The sequence below is a fragment of the Cucurbita moschata genome, unplaced genomic scaffold, assembly GCF_002738365.1.
Source record: "Cucurbita moschata cultivar Rifu unplaced genomic scaffold, Cmos_1.0 Cmo_Scf00024, whole genome shotgun sequence".
NCBI classification, from domain to species: domain Eukaryota; kingdom Viridiplantae; phylum Streptophyta; class Magnoliopsida; order Cucurbitales; family Cucurbitaceae; genus Cucurbita; species Cucurbita moschata.
The window spans coordinates 1,175,675-1,193,106 of NW_019268540.1; the positions used below are offsets into that span (position 1 = coordinate 1,175,675).

The 17,432-nt window shown below is 34.7% G+C and overlaps 4 protein-coding genes across 4 annotated transcripts; 3 read left to right on the plus strand and 1 right to left on the minus strand.

Moving 5' to 3' along the window:
* The first annotated feature begins 1,917 nt into the window (after nucleotides 1-1,917).
* On the plus strand, nucleotides 1,918-3,345 carry LOC111461140. Its single transcript, XM_023104637.1, has one exon. The coding sequence runs from the start codon at nucleotides 1,918-1,920 to the stop codon at nucleotides 3,343-3,345; it is 1,428 nt and encodes a 475-aa protein (XP_022960405.1).
* A 1,063-nt stretch (nucleotides 3,346-4,408) lies between these two features.
* LOC111461141 lies at nucleotides 4,409-5,836 on the plus strand. Its single transcript, XM_023104638.1, has one exon. The coding sequence runs from the start codon at nucleotides 4,409-4,411 to the stop codon at nucleotides 5,834-5,836; it is 1,428 nt and encodes a 475-aa protein (XP_022960406.1).
* A 1,593-nt stretch (nucleotides 5,837-7,429) lies between these two features.
* On the plus strand, nucleotides 7,430-12,405 carry LOC111461222. Its single transcript, XM_023104738.1, has 2 exons — nucleotides 7,430-8,149; nucleotides 12,264-12,405. The coding sequence occupies exons 1-2, from the start codon at nucleotides 7,496-7,498 to the stop codon at nucleotides 12,267-12,269; spliced, it is 660 nt and encodes a 219-aa protein (XP_022960506.1). The 5' UTR covers nucleotides 7,430-7,495; the 3' UTR covers nucleotides 12,270-12,405.
* A 1,119-nt stretch (nucleotides 12,406-13,524) lies between these two features.
* LOC111460824 (probable fructokinase-4) lies at nucleotides 13,525-17,118 on the minus strand. The gene is made up of 4 exons (XM_023104142.1): nucleotides 16,609-17,118; nucleotides 15,322-15,654; nucleotides 14,042-14,158; nucleotides 13,525-13,830 (listed from the first exon to the last, which is right to left on the minus strand). The coding sequence occupies exons 1-4, from the start codon at nucleotides 17,020-17,022 to the stop codon at nucleotides 13,699-13,701; spliced, it is 996 nt and encodes a 331-aa protein (XP_022959910.1). The 5' UTR covers nucleotides 17,023-17,118; the 3' UTR covers nucleotides 13,525-13,698.
* Nucleotides 17,119-17,432: the final 314 nt, after the last annotated feature.

The window sequence follows — 17,432 nt, forward strand, 5'->3', positions numbered from 1 at the left end:
GTAAAAAAATGAAAAAAATATATCAAATTACATAAAAAAATGAAAAAAAAAAAAACATCTGGTGATAAAATAAATAATTAATAATTGCTAACTTATCATTTTAAAAATTATTTTTTTTGTTCTTTTTCTTCTCCTTTTAAATAACAATAAAACTATTTGTTTTAATAAAGATAAGCATAAAGATAAAAATACATAAAGTTGGTTGTAATCGAATTTTTATTCTTTTTAAAAACATTGATAAATAAAACGTCTCGATTTAAGCATTTGTTGTTGAACACAACCCTCTGTGGGAAACACTCGCACAATTTATTAAGACCAACCGAGAAGAGATTTACAAACACTTGGCAGAAACTACTAGTTTCTATTGGTTGAGATTTCTTAGGACGATGAATTAAGTAAGGTGAAGTAATCTAGTCCTAAATTTATTTTTTTAACTCTATTGGACTAAAATGGTACTACTCTATTGGACTAGTGATTTTAACTCTATTGGACTAAAATCTTTCGGGTACTACTGATAAGATAAGGAAATCACTACAAGGGGAGTAAGATTCGGATTACCTTGTTGATCGAATATCTCAAGGCAAGAAGAACACTTGATTGAGATTCGAATCGCTCCACAAGCAAGATCGATCATGTCTAGCTTGAATGATTCTTGTTGATCAAATATCTCAAACACTTGTATGAGATTCGAATCACTCCATAAGCAAGATTGATCATGTCGAGCTTGAATGATTCTACATGCAACCTAAACTACATAAAATTGCAAATAAACTTAGCGATTGGCTAAAGAAGAGCACTGCTTCTTGTACTATTTTTCCAAGTCTTCTTACAAATACAACATACATGACTTTATATAGCCTTTAATTGTAACCTAAATTAACTAAAAAGTCTTAAATTACATTAATGAAACAAAATTTATAACTTCAAACTTCGTTCTTCTTCAACGTGGCATGAATTGAAATATCTTTTGATAATTTCAACAATATGCACAATTATTTCAACCCGTTCATTCCACCTCATTTTTATGCTTAAACTAGCTGTGTTAAGTGATGAAACGTTCTATATGCACAATCGATCCTTCCTCCAATCGATGTGGGACCACCCCCAAATCCACCCTATCTTTCCTCCAATCCATGTGGGATTTCCACACCCTTGTAAGTGGTGGTTTGTTCTCCTCCCCAACCAATGTGGGACATCACAATCCAGCCCCTTCGGGGCCCAGCGTTCTCGTGGCACTCTATCCTTCCTCCAATCGATGTAGAACCACCCCCAAATTCACCCCCCTTTGGAGCCCAGCGTCCTTACTGGCACACCGCCTCGTGTCTACCCCCTTCGGAGAACAACGAGAAGGCTGACACATCGTCTGGTGTCTGGCTCTAATACCATTTGTACCGCCCCAGATCCACCACTAGCCGATATTGTCCTCTTTGGGCTTTCTTTCAAGGCTTTAAAACATGTCTGTTAAGGGAAGGTTTCCACACCCTTCTAAATAGTGGTTTGTTCTCCTCCCCAGCCACTAGACGATGTAGGACATCACATCTTTTCTCATTCTTTGTTAATCTTTCTTTTAATATTCGTCAATACTAACGATTCACTCTCCTTTCACGATTTCAAATATGCTAATTACAACATTTTAGTTTTGTTTCATTTATAACGGGAAGATTTATTAGAATAATTTTTTTTTTAAAATTAAAAGAATAAAATATTGCTTTCGAAAAAACGTTTATGTAATAAACGTACGTGTGTAAAGTGGGAGGTGGGTTGTAATCAAATTTTTATTCTTTTTAAAAACATTGGTGAATAAAAGGTATATGAGAAAAAAATAGTGAGAATATTTGTGGGTTCTTGTTATTATAAATAGCGTAGTATGTAATGAGGTTTTATGAGAAATAGAATTGTAAAGAGAAAGAGGTAAAAATGGTGGGACTTCCCAAGTTTGGAGTACTCAAATCGAAGTGCAATGACAGCTACTTGCGCTATATCAATGAAATTGGTTCCCCGATACGTTCCTTTCTAAAATATTCAGGACAAGAGATTCTTAGTCCATTCACAAAGTTCGAGTTCGAGCAAGCTAAATCAGACCCATCTTTATTCCATATAAAATGTTGTTACAACAATAAGTACTGGGTTAGTTGGGCTTGTGACCACGGTTTTATTATAGCCGGAGCTGAGGACAAAGAGGAAGATAGATCCAAATGGACATGCACGTTATTCCGTCCCATTTATGATAGTAGTCAGCAATCCTATCGATTTCAGCATGTCCATCTTGGTCTCAACGTGGTGTTGTGGAGGGCTGGTTCTCATTTTAGAGATTGCTTACGTGCACACTTGTCAACTCCTGATAGACACCTTTGTGATCTCAGTATAGTTATCGATTGGGAATCAATGTGGTTATTACCAAAGTTCATTGTTTTTAAATCGGAAAATGGTTTTTATCTCTCGGGTCGCAGACGTCATAACCTTCCATATTTACAGTTTTTATCCCAAAGTCTTGAAGATCCTAGCATTATGATGGAGACTGTCTTCACAAATGATGGAAAATTTCGCATAAAGTCCATTTTCTTCCAAAGATTTTGGAAACGTGGTACTCTTGATTGGATTTTTGCTGACTTGGATGATTCTAATTCTCAAGATCCCGATGCTTTGTTTTCACCGATTAAACTTTCTCCCCTCGTTGTTGCTCTACGTAACTTGGGTGCTGACAAATTCATTAAAAGATACACTAATTTCGGCATAGAAAGCGGTCTCAATGCTGCTGTCTCAGAGATTGATAAATTTTCACACTTGCGAATAATTGAGCCTGTTTTTTCGAGAGAAATCAACAATGTGGTGTTTTATCTTTCTGAGGCAAAAATCTATAACGAAGTTGTTATCATGTTAGCAACTAGAGAAGCTAGAAACAATTTCAACGTACCCAACACTGCACGTATCACTTTCTCATATATAGACAATAGAACCAGCTCATGGGCTTCTTCAATCTCAACCAAATTGGATGTCAAGACTAGAATTAAGTCGAGAGTTCCCCTCGTTAGTGATGGAAGGAAGTTCGATATATCGTCAGCTAAATTTGATGAAGAATACAAATGGGGAGAAATTATAACAGTTTCAAAGCCAAAAGAGGTAATATACGAGACAATTATACCACCAAACAGCGCTAGTGTCATTACCTTAATAGTAACTAAGGGATCATATGAGATTCCATTCTCGTACAAACAAGCCGACGTCCTCATAGGTGGGAAAGAAGTTGAATATCATTTAGAGGATGGTATTTACCGTGGCACCAACTTCTACGACCTTAAATATGATGTTAGGACTAGAAACATTTGTGGAGGTCCGAACGAATAACAACAATAATAGAAGTCTAATAATAATAATAATAACAATAGGATAATAAAGACTCGAGCAAATTAACATCGTTTGATGTCTGTGTATGCTCGAGTTGTATGTCATGAAATAAACATATTGTAGTTTTATCTACAATATTTATGAATGAAGTTACGTGGATGTTTTAGTTATGATATTGCAATCGTTATATGTTAAGATAATGTAATAAAAAAATGAAGCTGAAAGCAAAGTCACGAGGAGTTTATGTTCAAAGTGGACAATATTATACAATTGTGGAGAGTTGTGGTTCCTAACATGGTACCAGAGTCACGCCCTTGATTTAGCTATGTCAATAGAATCCTCAAGTGTCGAACAAAGAAATTACTAGACTCGAAGGTGTAGTAAAAAGTGACTTATGTGTCAAACAAATGGTGTACTTTGTTCGAGGGCTCTAGAGAAGGAGTCGAGTCTCGATTAAGGAGAGACTGTTCGAGGGCTATATAGACCTTAGGGGAGACTCTATGGTACATACTTTGTTCGAGGGAAGGATTGTTGAGAATTGTTGGGAGGGTGTCGTCCCACATTGGCTAATTTAGGGAATGATCATGGGTTTATAAGATCAATTGGTACGAGGCATTTTGGGAAGCGCAAAGCAAATCAGTGAGAGCTTATGCTCAATGTGGATAATATCATAAAACTTAGTTTATATGGTCCCTTCTCGCATGTCTCCACGAGAACAATTTGGATGAAATCATTTATAACTATTATAAAGTGAGTCATATTAATATCCATCTTAGAATAAGACATGACAACCTTAAAGAGCGATAATATCGAGAAAAAAAATCCATATTTTACTTTAATAAAGAAAAACATAAACATAAGAATAAAAATTTATCAATTCATAATAAAGGGACGTTTTTATTCTTTATAGGAACATTGACGAATAAGAAGGATAAATGAGAATATTTTTACGGGTAAAAAAGATAGTAAGAATATTTATGGTTCGTGTTATAAATAATGTAGCACGTAACGATAACAAGTATAGCAAAACTCAACTTAGATTGTGAGAAGTAGAGAAGTAAGCATGGTGCAACTCCCGAGATTTGCAGCTCTCAAATCAAAGTACAACGACAACTACTTGCGTTATATCAATGAAACTTGTTCGCCGGTACGTTCGTTTCTACAGTACTCGGGAAAAGATATTCTTACTCCATTCACAAAGTTTGAGTTCGAGCAAGCTAGATGTGACCCATCTTTGTTCCATATAAAATGTTGTTACAATAATAAGTATTGGGTTAGCTGGGCTTGTGACCATCATTTTATTGTAGCGGGAGCTGACCATAAAGAGGAAGATAGATATAAATGGACATGCACGTTATTTCGTCCCGTATATGAAAGTTGTCATCAATCTTATAGATTTTGTCATGTTCGTCTTGGTTTCAACGTGGTCTTGTGGAGGGGTGGTCCTCCATTTGGAGAATGCTTACGTGCACAGTGGTCAGATCCCGATAGAGATCTTTGTGATCTCAGTATAGTTATTAATCGGGAATCAATATGGTCGTTACCAAAATATATTGCTTTTAAAAGTGATAATGGTTCCTATCTTAGTGCTCGTTTGATTAGCCAACTTCCATATCTACAATTCTCGTCCAAAAGTATCGACGATCCTAGTATTCAGATGGAGACATTCATCACAAACGATGGAAAAATTCGCATAAAATCAATTTTCTTCCAAAAATTTTGGAAACGCGGTACTTCTAATTGGATTTTTGCTGATTCTACTGATGATAGCTCGGAAAATCTCGATACTTTATTTTCGCCAACTCAGGTATCTTCCACCGTTGTTGCTCTACGTAACTTAGGTAATGGCAACTTTGTCAAACGATACAGTCTTGCTAGCAAAGCAAACTTTCTCAACGCTGGAGCCAAAGAAATTGATAGCTTTTCACACTTACAAATGGTCGAGCCTATTCTTTCAAGAGAAATCAGCAACGTAATGTTTTATCTCTCCGAAGCTAGAATCTATGATGAAGCTGTTATCGTGTTAGCAACTAAAGAAGTCACAAATAATTTCCACGTACCAAGCACGCTATGTATCCCGTTCTCATATACAAACACTAGATATAGCAAATGGGCTTCTTCAATCTCAATGAAATTAGATGTCAAGACAACAATTGACTCGGCAGTTCCCCTCATTGTTAACCGAAAGAAGATCGAGACATTATCAACTAAATTTTCGGGAGAATACAAATGGGGAGAAACCATAACAATATCAAATACAAAAGAGATAAAATATGAGGTAACTGTACCACCAACAAGCACGAGTATCGTTACCTTATATGCAACTAAGGGCTCGTGTGACGTTCCGTTCTCATACAAACAAGTTGACATCCTGATCGGTGGGAAAGAAGTTGAATCTTATTTAGCTGACGGTATTTACCATGGCACCAACTACTACAGTCTTAAACATGAAGTTAAAACTAAACAAATCTGTGGATGTCCTAACGAATAATTATACTATCATAATAATAAGGACGAAGTAAAAGTGACATCTTTAGATTTTCGTTTATGACTTATGTTGTAATATCTAAAAGAATAACATTATTACTGTTTTCATCTACCCGATCCTAATTACATTATTTAAGGATTATATGGCCAAAGATAAATTTTTTAAATTACAGGACTAAAATACTATATATATATATATATATTTTACTCAAATGCAAAATAAAAAATAAAATGTTACTTATCTTTTAAGTTAGATCATGAACATTAAAAAAAATTTATTTTGTTATTGTTCCACTTGTTATAAATAATAATAAAACAGGTCCGTTTTGGAATAAAATAAAATAAAAACTATCCGTCAATAGAAACTAAAATAAATTAGTGGTGTATATGGGTTGGGTTGAAAAATCTTTTAGACCTGTTCGGAATTTTGAGTTTGTTGGATTGGTAACTCGAGTAACTTGAATAAATTTCACAGTCCAATCCAACTCAACTTGAGTTGGGTCGAGTTGTCGAATTATTTTTTTTTCTTTTTAATTCTTTAAAAAAAATCATATTGATCTATAATACATGTTACATTAAAAACTAAAATATCATAAAATTCAAATATCAAATATTTACAAGTCACAACACATCATTAACGTCGGTTATAAATGTTCTCATCAATCTTTTTCAAAGCAGAGTAGGGTTTGGTTGTTATCTTATTTTCGAGTTGGTTGGGTTGACTGAATAAAAAAATGTCAATCTGCAAACAATTTTTTGATTTTTCAAAAAGTTCAATCCAACCTAAATTGAAAAAAAATATAATCCAACTCGACTCAATTTTTATGATTTGAGTTGGATAGTTTGATTGATAAACACGGTGAAATAAATAACATATTTGCTGATAGAAATAATTTTAGTTTTAAAAATTAAAAAAAATAAAAGACGAAAAATGAGAAAGGCTTGTAGACACGGGAGATGAATGCTAATTATTCGAACATAAAAGTCTACTTATGCAATTTATTCTATTAGATTTTGGAGTTAATAAAGTAGCTTTTAGTATAAGTCAACGCTAAAATTAAATAAATAAAAAACTTTAGGATAATTTTATAATAAAATAATATTGATAATATTCTTGGATTGGACACAATATTCTAGAAGCATCCTTTAGTTTGGTTTTAAATCGATTAATTTTTCCGATTTTATGGATAAAAAGGAAAATCTAATACACGTTCAAATATTAATTTTCTTAATTAACAAATTTATTAAAAATGATTAAATATTTTGTGGTTCAAATTTTATACAAATTTACTGTATACATATATATATTTACTGTATATATATATATATATATGTATATACATATATACGTACGTATATACATATATTTATACGTGTATATATATTTATATATATACACGATACCCCATTTGTAAGTCTCCACGTGAATGAATAAATAATGATAATAAAGATAAAAGATAAAAATATGCGTAAAGGGGACGTGGTTCGATTCTTTTTAAGAACGTTCGTGAATAAAAGGATGAATGAGAATAATTGTACTTACTTACCAGTATTCAAGTATATGCTTCTTGTGCTATAATAAGCATAGCATATTACAAGAACAGGCATTGCAAAACTCAGCTTAATATCCGAGAGATAGTAATGTAGAGAGAAAGAGGCAACAATGGTGCAACTTCCGAAGTCTGTCGTGCTCAAATCAAAGTACAACCACAACTATTTGCGCTTCGTGAATGAAGCGTGTTCACCGGTGCGTACATTCATGCAGTACTCAGGAAAGGAGATTCTTAGTCCATTTACACCGTTTGAGTTCGAGCAAGCTAAATGTGACCCATCTTTATACCATATAAAATGTTGTTACAACAACAAGTATTGGGTTAGTTTGGCTCGTGACCATCATTTTATTGTAGCGGGGGCTGACCGGAAAGACGAAGACAAATCCAAATGGACATGCACTCTATTTCGTCCGGTTTATGACAATTGTCATCAATCGTTTCGGTTTTGTCATGTCCATCTTGGTTTAAATGTAGTCTTGTGGAGGGTTGGTCCTCCTTATGGAGAATGCTTACGTGCACAATGGTCGGTTCCTGATAAAGATCTCTGCGATCTCAGTGTAGTTATTGACTGGGGATCACTGTGGTCATTACCTAAATTTATTGCCTTTAGAGGTGATAATGGTTCTTATCTCACTGCTCGGTCAATTGACAATTATTCATATCTACAATTTTCATCCAACAATATTGACGATCCTACCATTCAGATGGAGACCTTCATTACAAATGATGGAAAAATTCGCGTGAAGTCAGCTCACTTCCAAAAATATCGATGAATTTTCACACTTACAAATGGTTGAGCTCGTTCTTTCACGACAAATCAACAATATCGTGTTTTATCTTTCTGATGCTAGAATCTGTGATCAAGTTGCTATCGTATTAGCAATGGCAGAAGCCGCAAATAATTCGAACGTACCCAACACAGTCTGCTTGACTTTCTCACATACAAACACCACTAGCACATGGGATTCTTCAGTTTCTACGAAATTGGACGTCAAGACAATAATCGAAACAGGAGTTCCCCTCATTGTCGATGGAAAGACAATTGAAACATCGTCGACTAAGTTCGTTGGAGAATACAAATGGGGAGAAACTATAACAACATCAAAGATACAAGAGATCAAATATGAGGTAACTATGCCACCGATGAGCAGTATTATCGTTACCTTAAATGCAACTAAGGGCTCATGCGACGTTCCATTCTCATACAAACAAGTCGACATCCTCAAAGGTGGTAAAAAAGTTGAATATTGTTTGGACGATGGCGTTTACCATGGCACCAACTACTATAACCTTAAATACGAAACTAAAACGAAACCAATTTGTGGATGCCCAAACTAATAACAACGGTCAGACCCGAATAAAAATAACTATCTTTCAAATGTGTGCGCGTTTTCGGTTGTATTATGTAAAAGAATAAAATTATTGTAGTTTTGTCTACAATATTTATAAAGTTACGTGTATCATTATCTTCAATATTATCCGACCTTGTTTTTAGTTATTATATTGCAACAATAATAATAATTATAATAATAATAAAAAAGGGTATCACGAGGTGTGTCGGCTGTGGCCGCATGTCGGATGTTTCGATCATGTTTGTCTAGGGCATGTTGTCCATAGCTGCATGCCCGACCCAAACCCCTTTTTATTGCTTTCATGTGTAGTTAGGTCTTTACTATCGATGTCATGTCAATACGGGAGGTGTATAACCATTTACCAGAATCTTTTGTCAATTTTTTCTACTCGAGTTATATGCTATCAAAGTTGTAATCGTTGCTGATTCGCTTTTAGCCTGTAATATTGATTTATTTCAAATCATTTTCAACGCGTTCTCGTTCACGATTTATAAAACATTTTCGGTCAAACGTGACTCGAGATTCGATCATATTGATTTGTTCACAAACTCAAAACTCACGACTTTTCGAAAAGGGTTCGATGAGGTATCTTTAGCAAGACGACATGTGGAATCTAACCAATTTTTTATTCTTCCTAAGAATATTCATAAATAAAAGAAAATGAGAATATCTTCACTTTTTGGTAGAAAGGGATAATGATACGCTTCAGGTAAGAAAATAAGTTGTCTCATGACGGCCGTGTAAAATATTGATGAGCTTTCTCGTTGGACAAATGATTGAGCTTGTTCTTTCACCAGAATTCAACAATGTCGTATTTCGTCTCTCTGATACGGGAATTCGCGATCAAGTTATTATCATACCAGCGAATACACAAACGGAAAATAATTGAACGAGAAATACTTGTTCGACTTTCTCATATATAAACACCAAATCGAGCACATGAGCTTCTTCATTCTCAATGAATCCAATATGAAACCGGTTCAATTGGACTTGTCAACTTCATCATTTTTATTGGTTCTACGCAACTGCACCTTTTTTTTTGTTGCCTTTATTCCGTGATTTTAACACAGCAAGAATCATAAAAAACGATCAGCTGTCATGATAATATTATAAATAAAATATAAATTACGAGACTTTAAGATATAAAGTCTAAATACTTCAAATTTGGACATTATAACTAAAGCAGATGCCCGTCTTTGCCCGTCTTTTTCACTTTTAATATAATAAAGATAAGGATAAGATAAAAATATGTGTAAAGTGAGATGCGGAATCTGATCAATACATAACAAAACGACATTTTTTTTTTTTTTTTTTTTTAGAAAAGATAACGAGAATATTTACGTGCAATTAGTAAAATCTATGCTTCTCGAGCTATAAATAGCATAGCATGTAACAAGAACAAGTATAGCTACTCAACTTAGTGTTTACAAAGGGACAAGGATGGTGCAATTTCCGAGGTATGTAGTCCTCAAATCGAAGTATAATCACAAATACTTACGCTATTTGGATGAAACTTGTTCACGGGTGCATAAATTTCTACGGTACTCGGGAGAAGAGATTCTTACCCCATACACAAAGTTTGAGTTCGAACAAGCTAAATGTGACCCGTCTTTATTCCACATAAGGTGTTGTTACAATAACAAGTACTGGACTAGTTGGGCTTGTGACAAGCATTTTATTGTAGCGGGAGCTGACAAGAAAGAAGAAGACAAATCGAAATGGTCATGCACACTATTTCGTCCCGTTTATGACAGTTCTCATCAATCATTTCGATTTTGTCACGTTGGTCTTGGTTTCAACGTAGTCATATGGAGAGTTGGTCCTCCTTATGGAGGATGCTTACGTGCACAATGGTCCGTTCCTGATAGAGATCTCTGCGATCTCAGTATAGTTATTGATTGGGAATCAATATGGTCGTTACCAAAATATATTGCTTTTAAAAGTGATAATGATTCCTATCTTAGTGCTCGTTTGATTAGCCAACTTCCGTATCTACAATTCTCGTCCAAAAGCATCGACGATCCTAGCATTCAGATGGAGACATTCATCACAAACGATGGAAAAATTCGCATAAAATCAATTTTCTTCCAAAAATTTTGGAAATGCGGTACTTCTAATTGGATTTTTGCTGATTCTACTGATGATAGCTCGGAAAATCTCGATACTTTATTTTCGCCGACTCAGGTGTCTTCCACCGTTGTTGCTTTACGTAACTTAGGTAATGGCAACTTTGTCAAACGATACAGTCTTGCTAGCAAAGCAAACTTTCTCAACGCTGGAGCCAAAGAAATTGATAGCTTTTCACACTTACAAATGGTCGAGCCTATTCTTTCAAGAGAAATCAGCAACGTAATGTTTTATCTCTCCGAGGCTAGAATCTATGATGAAGCTGTTATCTTGTTAGCAACTAAAGAAGTCACAAATAATTTCCACATACCAAGCACTCTATGCATCCCGTTCTCATATACAAACACCAGATATAGCAAATGGGCTTCTTCAATCTCAATGAAATTGGATGTCAAGACAACAATTGACTCGAGAGTTCCCCTCATTGTTAACAGAAAGAAGATCGAGACATTATCAACTAAGTTTTCAGGAGAATACAAATGGGGAGAAACCATAACAATATCAAAGACAAAAGAGATAAAATATGAGGTAACTGTACCACCAACGAGCACGAGTATCATTACCTTATATGCAACTAAGGGCTTGTGTGACATTCCGTTCTCATACAAACAAGTTGACATCCTCATCGGCGGGAAAGAAGTTGAATCTTATTTAGCTGACGGTATTTACCATGGCACCAACTACTACAATCTTAAATATGAAGTTAAAACTAAACAAATATGTGAATGTTCTAACGAAGACTGATACTATCATGATAATATAGACTCGAGGTAAAAGTGACGTCTTTAGATGTTCGTGTATGACTTACGTTGTAATATCTAAAAGAATAAAATTATTACCGTTTTCATCTACACGATCCTAATTACATAATTTAAGGATTATATGGACAAAGATGGATTTTTTAAGAGAAGGATTAGACACAAAATTAAACGCTTAATTATTTTAACAAGTACTGGACTAGTTGGGCGTGTGACAAACATTTTATTGTAGCGGGAGTTGACAAGAAAGAAGAAGACAAATCCAAATGGTCGTGCACACTATTTCGTCCCGTTTATGACAGTTCTCATCAATCATTTTGATTTTGTCACGTTGGTCTTGATTTTAACGTAGTCGTATGGAGAGTTGGTTCTCCTTATGGAGGATGTTTATGTGCACAATGGTCGGTTTCTAATAGAGATCTCTGCGATCTCAGTATAGTTATTAACTGGAAACTACTGTGGTCATTACCTAAATTTATTGCTTTTAAAGGTGATAATAGTTCTTATCTTAGTGCTCGTTCAATTGACAATAGTCCATATCTACAATTTTCATCCAATAAATTGACGATCCTGCCATTCAGATGAAGACTTTCATCTCAAATGATGAAAAAATTTGCATCAAGTCAGTTTACTTCCAAAATTTTTAGAGACGTGACGCTTCTAATTGAATTTTTGTTGAATAATGTGAGACCACTACTCAAAATCTCGATACTTTATTTTTGCCCACTAAAGTTTCACCCGATGTTGTTGCTCTTTGTAACTTGGGTAATGACAAGATATACTATAGGCGTGAAAAATATTGATGAATTTTCACGCTTACATATGGTTGAGCTTGTTCTTTCATGACAAATCAACAATGTCGTATTTTGTCTTTTTGATGCTAGGATCCATGATCAAGTTGTTATCGTATTAGCAACTACAGAAGTTGCAAATAATTCGAACGTACCCAATACTGAATGTGTGACTTTCTCATACACAAACAATGGATCGAGCACATGGGCTTCTTCAGTCTCAACAAAATTGGACGTCAAGACAACGATCGAAGCAAATATTCCGCTCATTGTTGATGGAAAGATGATTGAAACATCGTCAGCTAAGTTTGTAAGACTCAAGAGATGGTATATGAGGTTACTATACCACCATTGAGCACTATCAACGTTACTTTATGTGTAACCAAGGGCTCGTGTGACGTTCCGTTCTCATACCAACAAGTTGACGTCCTCAGAGGTGGGAAAAAAGTTGAATATTCTTTAAACGGTATTTACTATGGCACCAACTACTATAAAACTAAAACTAAGTCAATATGTTGACATGTTTTATTAAAAAAATAAAATAAATAAGAATAAGATGAAATCACTTAAAGAATAAAATTATCTTTAAAATTATTGTAGTTTTTGGCTGCAATATGTGTATCTTATTTTATGTATCGGTTTGATCCTTTATCCCCCACTGTATTTGTTTGCTTATAGAGTCCGAGTCTCCTAAATATGTATGATTGTTGTGAGCTAGGAAGCGTTAAGTTGGGCGTAGTCCCACTATTCGGACTATTCGGAGGTTCAAATCCTCAATCGCTCTTTTTAGTGGGGAGGAATAGTTTGAGAATCAGTCTATTTCCGACATTATATCCATAGTTAGTGGCGCTCGAATGTCAGACTCCCGCTCTCGACAGATGTCCAGTTCTAGTTTGGGAGCCTAAAAAATATGCAGTCATAATAATTTAAAAAATTTAATATAACAAAACTAAATTATTAGCTTAAATGAATAAAATGTCACATTATTATAAATTAATGTAAAGTCAACATTGTTATAATAATAATAAAGAAATTATATCAAATTTAATGTAATGAAAAAAGACACCAAAATGAGAAGGTTAAAATAGTAATTTAACATGTACTCAAGAGGTCAAAATATTCAAGTTTTATTTACCATTTTTTTTAAAAAAAAGTTTTATTTAGTAAATACTTTAAGCACAAAAGTCTGATGGGAGAAAATTAAAAGGGCATTTTTGTTAATTCAACTGCGAAAAGGGAATTAGAGCAAAAAATCTAAACAACAACAAAGGGAAAAAGAAGCAGCCTAGGTAGAAGCCTTGATCAAGGCTTCCACGTCAGCCTCTGATGGGAGAGCTGGGATTGCTCCCTTCTTGGTTGTTGTAATGGCTCCACATGCATTTGCAAATCTCAAGATCTCCCTCACCCTCTTCTCATCCTGCAATAAATTAAAGGATACAAGCTAATTACCTCGATAACAGATTACTCGGTCGATAATCATGTAAATAAAAGTTCCATTATTCAACGAACTCGAATGAAAGACAAACGTGCCTCGACAACAGATTAGTCTGTCGACAATCATGTAAATAAATGTTTTCATTATTCTATGACCTTATTAGATAAGGAAGTCGTACGAAAGATATAAGTACCTCGAGGACGGATTGGTCGTCGACAATCTTGCAAAGGAGAGCGCCAACAAACGAGTCGCCAGCTCCAGTTGTGTCCACAGTTTTGACCTTGAATGGATCCACGGAGCCGCGGAAGTTCTGTGTTTTTTTAACCAAAAAAAAAGGAGAGTTAAAAAATGCACTTTTTACTGTTTCAAAAGTAATACTAAGGTCCTATTAACAATTTTACCGAGAAAAAGATGATGATAATAATAATAATCCTAATAAATAAAATAAATAAATAAATAATCTTCTGTCCATCGTGAACAATGTGGGGACAAAGGAAGCACCATCGCTTTTGTTTACGAAACAAGGTAAGAGAGATTGAACGAACAAGCCTTTTCAGGAAGCAATTATTAACACATTGGCCCTACAAATCAAAACCCACACCTAAAACTATACTATCACCCACAGGCATTAAAAAGGTGCGTTGTTACTCAGCCTAACTTCCTAGCTGGAAAATTTTGAGAAGTTTTCTTGGAGATCTGAAATTTTCTCGGGAGAGTGGAAGGATGGTGAGATCCCACATCAGTTGAGGAGTGGAACGAAACATTGTTTATAAGGGTGTGGAAACCTCTCCTACAGACACAAAACCTTAAGGAGAAATCTGAAAGGAAAAATAAAGGACAATATATGGTGGACTTGAGTCATTACAAGATTTTAATTTATGTTATGGATAAACACGGGGATGAATGTACAGCTATGCAATTCCCAGATCCAACCACTAATAATAGCCAACAACCAGCCTTTGACAGTAAGAAAGCTATGAAAAAGTACCAACAACCAAAATAATTACTTGTTTTTGTTTTTGAAGTAAGGATTACGACAAGTGTTGTCTAAATTATTATAGTGCTTTGAACTTCACATGGCTCAAATTTGTCTATCTTGTTCAAAAAATTGTAACAGTTTTAAGTCAAATTCTTATTTTTTGCCTGTTCTTAAGCATTAAAATACGTCTTCTAATGAACAACAAATGTCAGAAAGAAGTCAAATATTCTGATTCAAACATGGGGGCGGTTAGGCAAACAAGCAATCAAATTTGAACAGAATTATCACCAACCCATTCCAAGTTCTCACCAACCAAACATATATCTAAATTATAAGTCCTAACATTTTCAAACGTCCAAATTTAGCCCACCTTTAAAAAAATTCCTACCATTAATTGGAAGATTCAAGCATGGTATCCTCCTAAATGAACATAAACGATCGTGACTAAACTTAAACATTTGAAAGCACAAACACTAATAGAATTATGAGAGTACCTTGGTGTAGTATTTGCAGCCATGCTCACCGAGAGTGAGCAAGAGGAGCTTCAAGCCATCATGCCAGAGAGACATGGCGGTTTCATCATCGACCTTTTCGGATTTGGTGAGGAATTTGAGCTCATCATCGCTAACCTTGATGATGTCGGCCTTGTCCCAAATGCTTTTGATCTGTTCACGGGCCTCATCTGCTGAAGGCCACAGAGGCAGCCTCAGATTTGGATCGTATGAAAGCAGAGCACCTGCTTTCTTGGCCTCCTCCATTGCCTTTATATGGGCAGATCTGCAGGGCTCCACGATCAAGCTTATGGACCCATAGTGAAAGATTTTAGCCTACAAACACAAAACACATGATAACATATTCAGAATTTCGCAATTATTTGTTAGATATGATCGAAATAGACCAATTAAAATTAACTTATGGGTCAAATATTTAATAATTTTGTGATTTTTTCAAGAAAAATATTGGCGAAAACTTTTAGTACATCTGCACGAGACGTGTAGATCACGAAAGACATTAAATAAATATAAGCATCAGTTTTGTTTGAAAAGCTATATCCTGACTTTTTAAAAAACTATTTAAGGAGAAAATCATAGTAACTTACTAACTTTGTTTATTTTTAAATAAAAACTTTCTATAATTAAACAAAATAACTGAGATACTTTATAAAATTAAAGTCTAAATAATTCAATTTTCTCCAAAATTTCTATTTTTAAATATTTTAAATAAGAGATTAACAAAAAAAAAAACTTCTGAGGATAGCGTTTCAGAAAGATCAAATATCTAAAAAGATCCCAATTGATTCAATATTCCATTTTTGGAATAATTATTTAATAATCAAAATAAATAAATAAATAAATAACTAAATAAATAACTAAAAATATCTGACAGAAAGGAAAGAACTTCGCGAGTGATGGGCAGCACCGCTATCTACACGTGAGAATAAAGTATAGGTAAGCACGTGAAGCTTCGCCACGTCATCAATTAAAGGGGTATAATCGGAAATTCACACATGAAAAAGCGAAATACCGAATCTACCCATATTATCACTACTATTACTGCTACTCTAAGTCTATGAGTGGGGCCCAGAATATTATATCTGACGTGTCAATTTATATAAATAAAATAAAATATAAAATAAAACTGGCGCACGAGTCTATAAGATTAAAATACTCGATCTCGGTCAAATTCGCAACAAGAAAAACTTTCCGGGAAAATCAATTGACGAGAAAATCAATACCAAAACCGAATCGAAAAGGAAAATGAAAGAGAAGGAAGAAACTCACGGATTTGATGAGTTTGATATTCAATTCGTCCGCCTTGAGAAGCATATCGGCGCTAGGGTTTCGGTAGAACATAAACTCACGCTCACCGTCGGAACGCAGAGTGACGAAGGCTAAGGCGGTTCTAGCGCCTTTATCGAAGCAGATTCCTTCGTCGTTAACGCCGTGCTCCCTCAAGATATTGGCCAACATATGGCCAAACTCATCTTCGCCGAGCTTTCCAACGAAGGCAGAGCGACCGCCAAGGCGACTGACAGCGATCGCAACATTCGCCGGAGCACCGCCGGGAGCCTTGAGAAATCCAGGCGCATCCGCTAGAGATACGCCGGAAACCGTCGGGACGAAATCGATCAACATCTCACCGAAACTAACGATCAGACCGGAGCCGGTGGGAGAAGCGCCGTTATTTGGAGCCATCGGAGAAGGAAAAACAAGTACAGAAACAAATAGTGATCGGAGAAGTTTAGAGAGAGAAAGAGGGGAAATTGGGACGGTGCATTTGATTAATTGAGCCAATAGAAAATGGTATTTATAGGGGGGAAGATTTGGGGAATATAAAATTAATTAATTTTCTTATTTAATTATTCGCGTGTTTTTTTTTTCTCACTAATTTACTCAATATATTTTAATTTTTAAAATTTGCTTTAGCTTGGCAGTGTGGCCCACCAATAATTTTTTTAATTTTCCATTTATTATTATTATTATTTAATTGAAAAAAAGAAATAGTTGTAAGAATATAAAATGAAATTGGTATATTAATTATGAAATTATTTAATTACAAATTGATCTATTTTTTCCAAAAAAAAAAAAAAAAAAAAAAAAAAAAA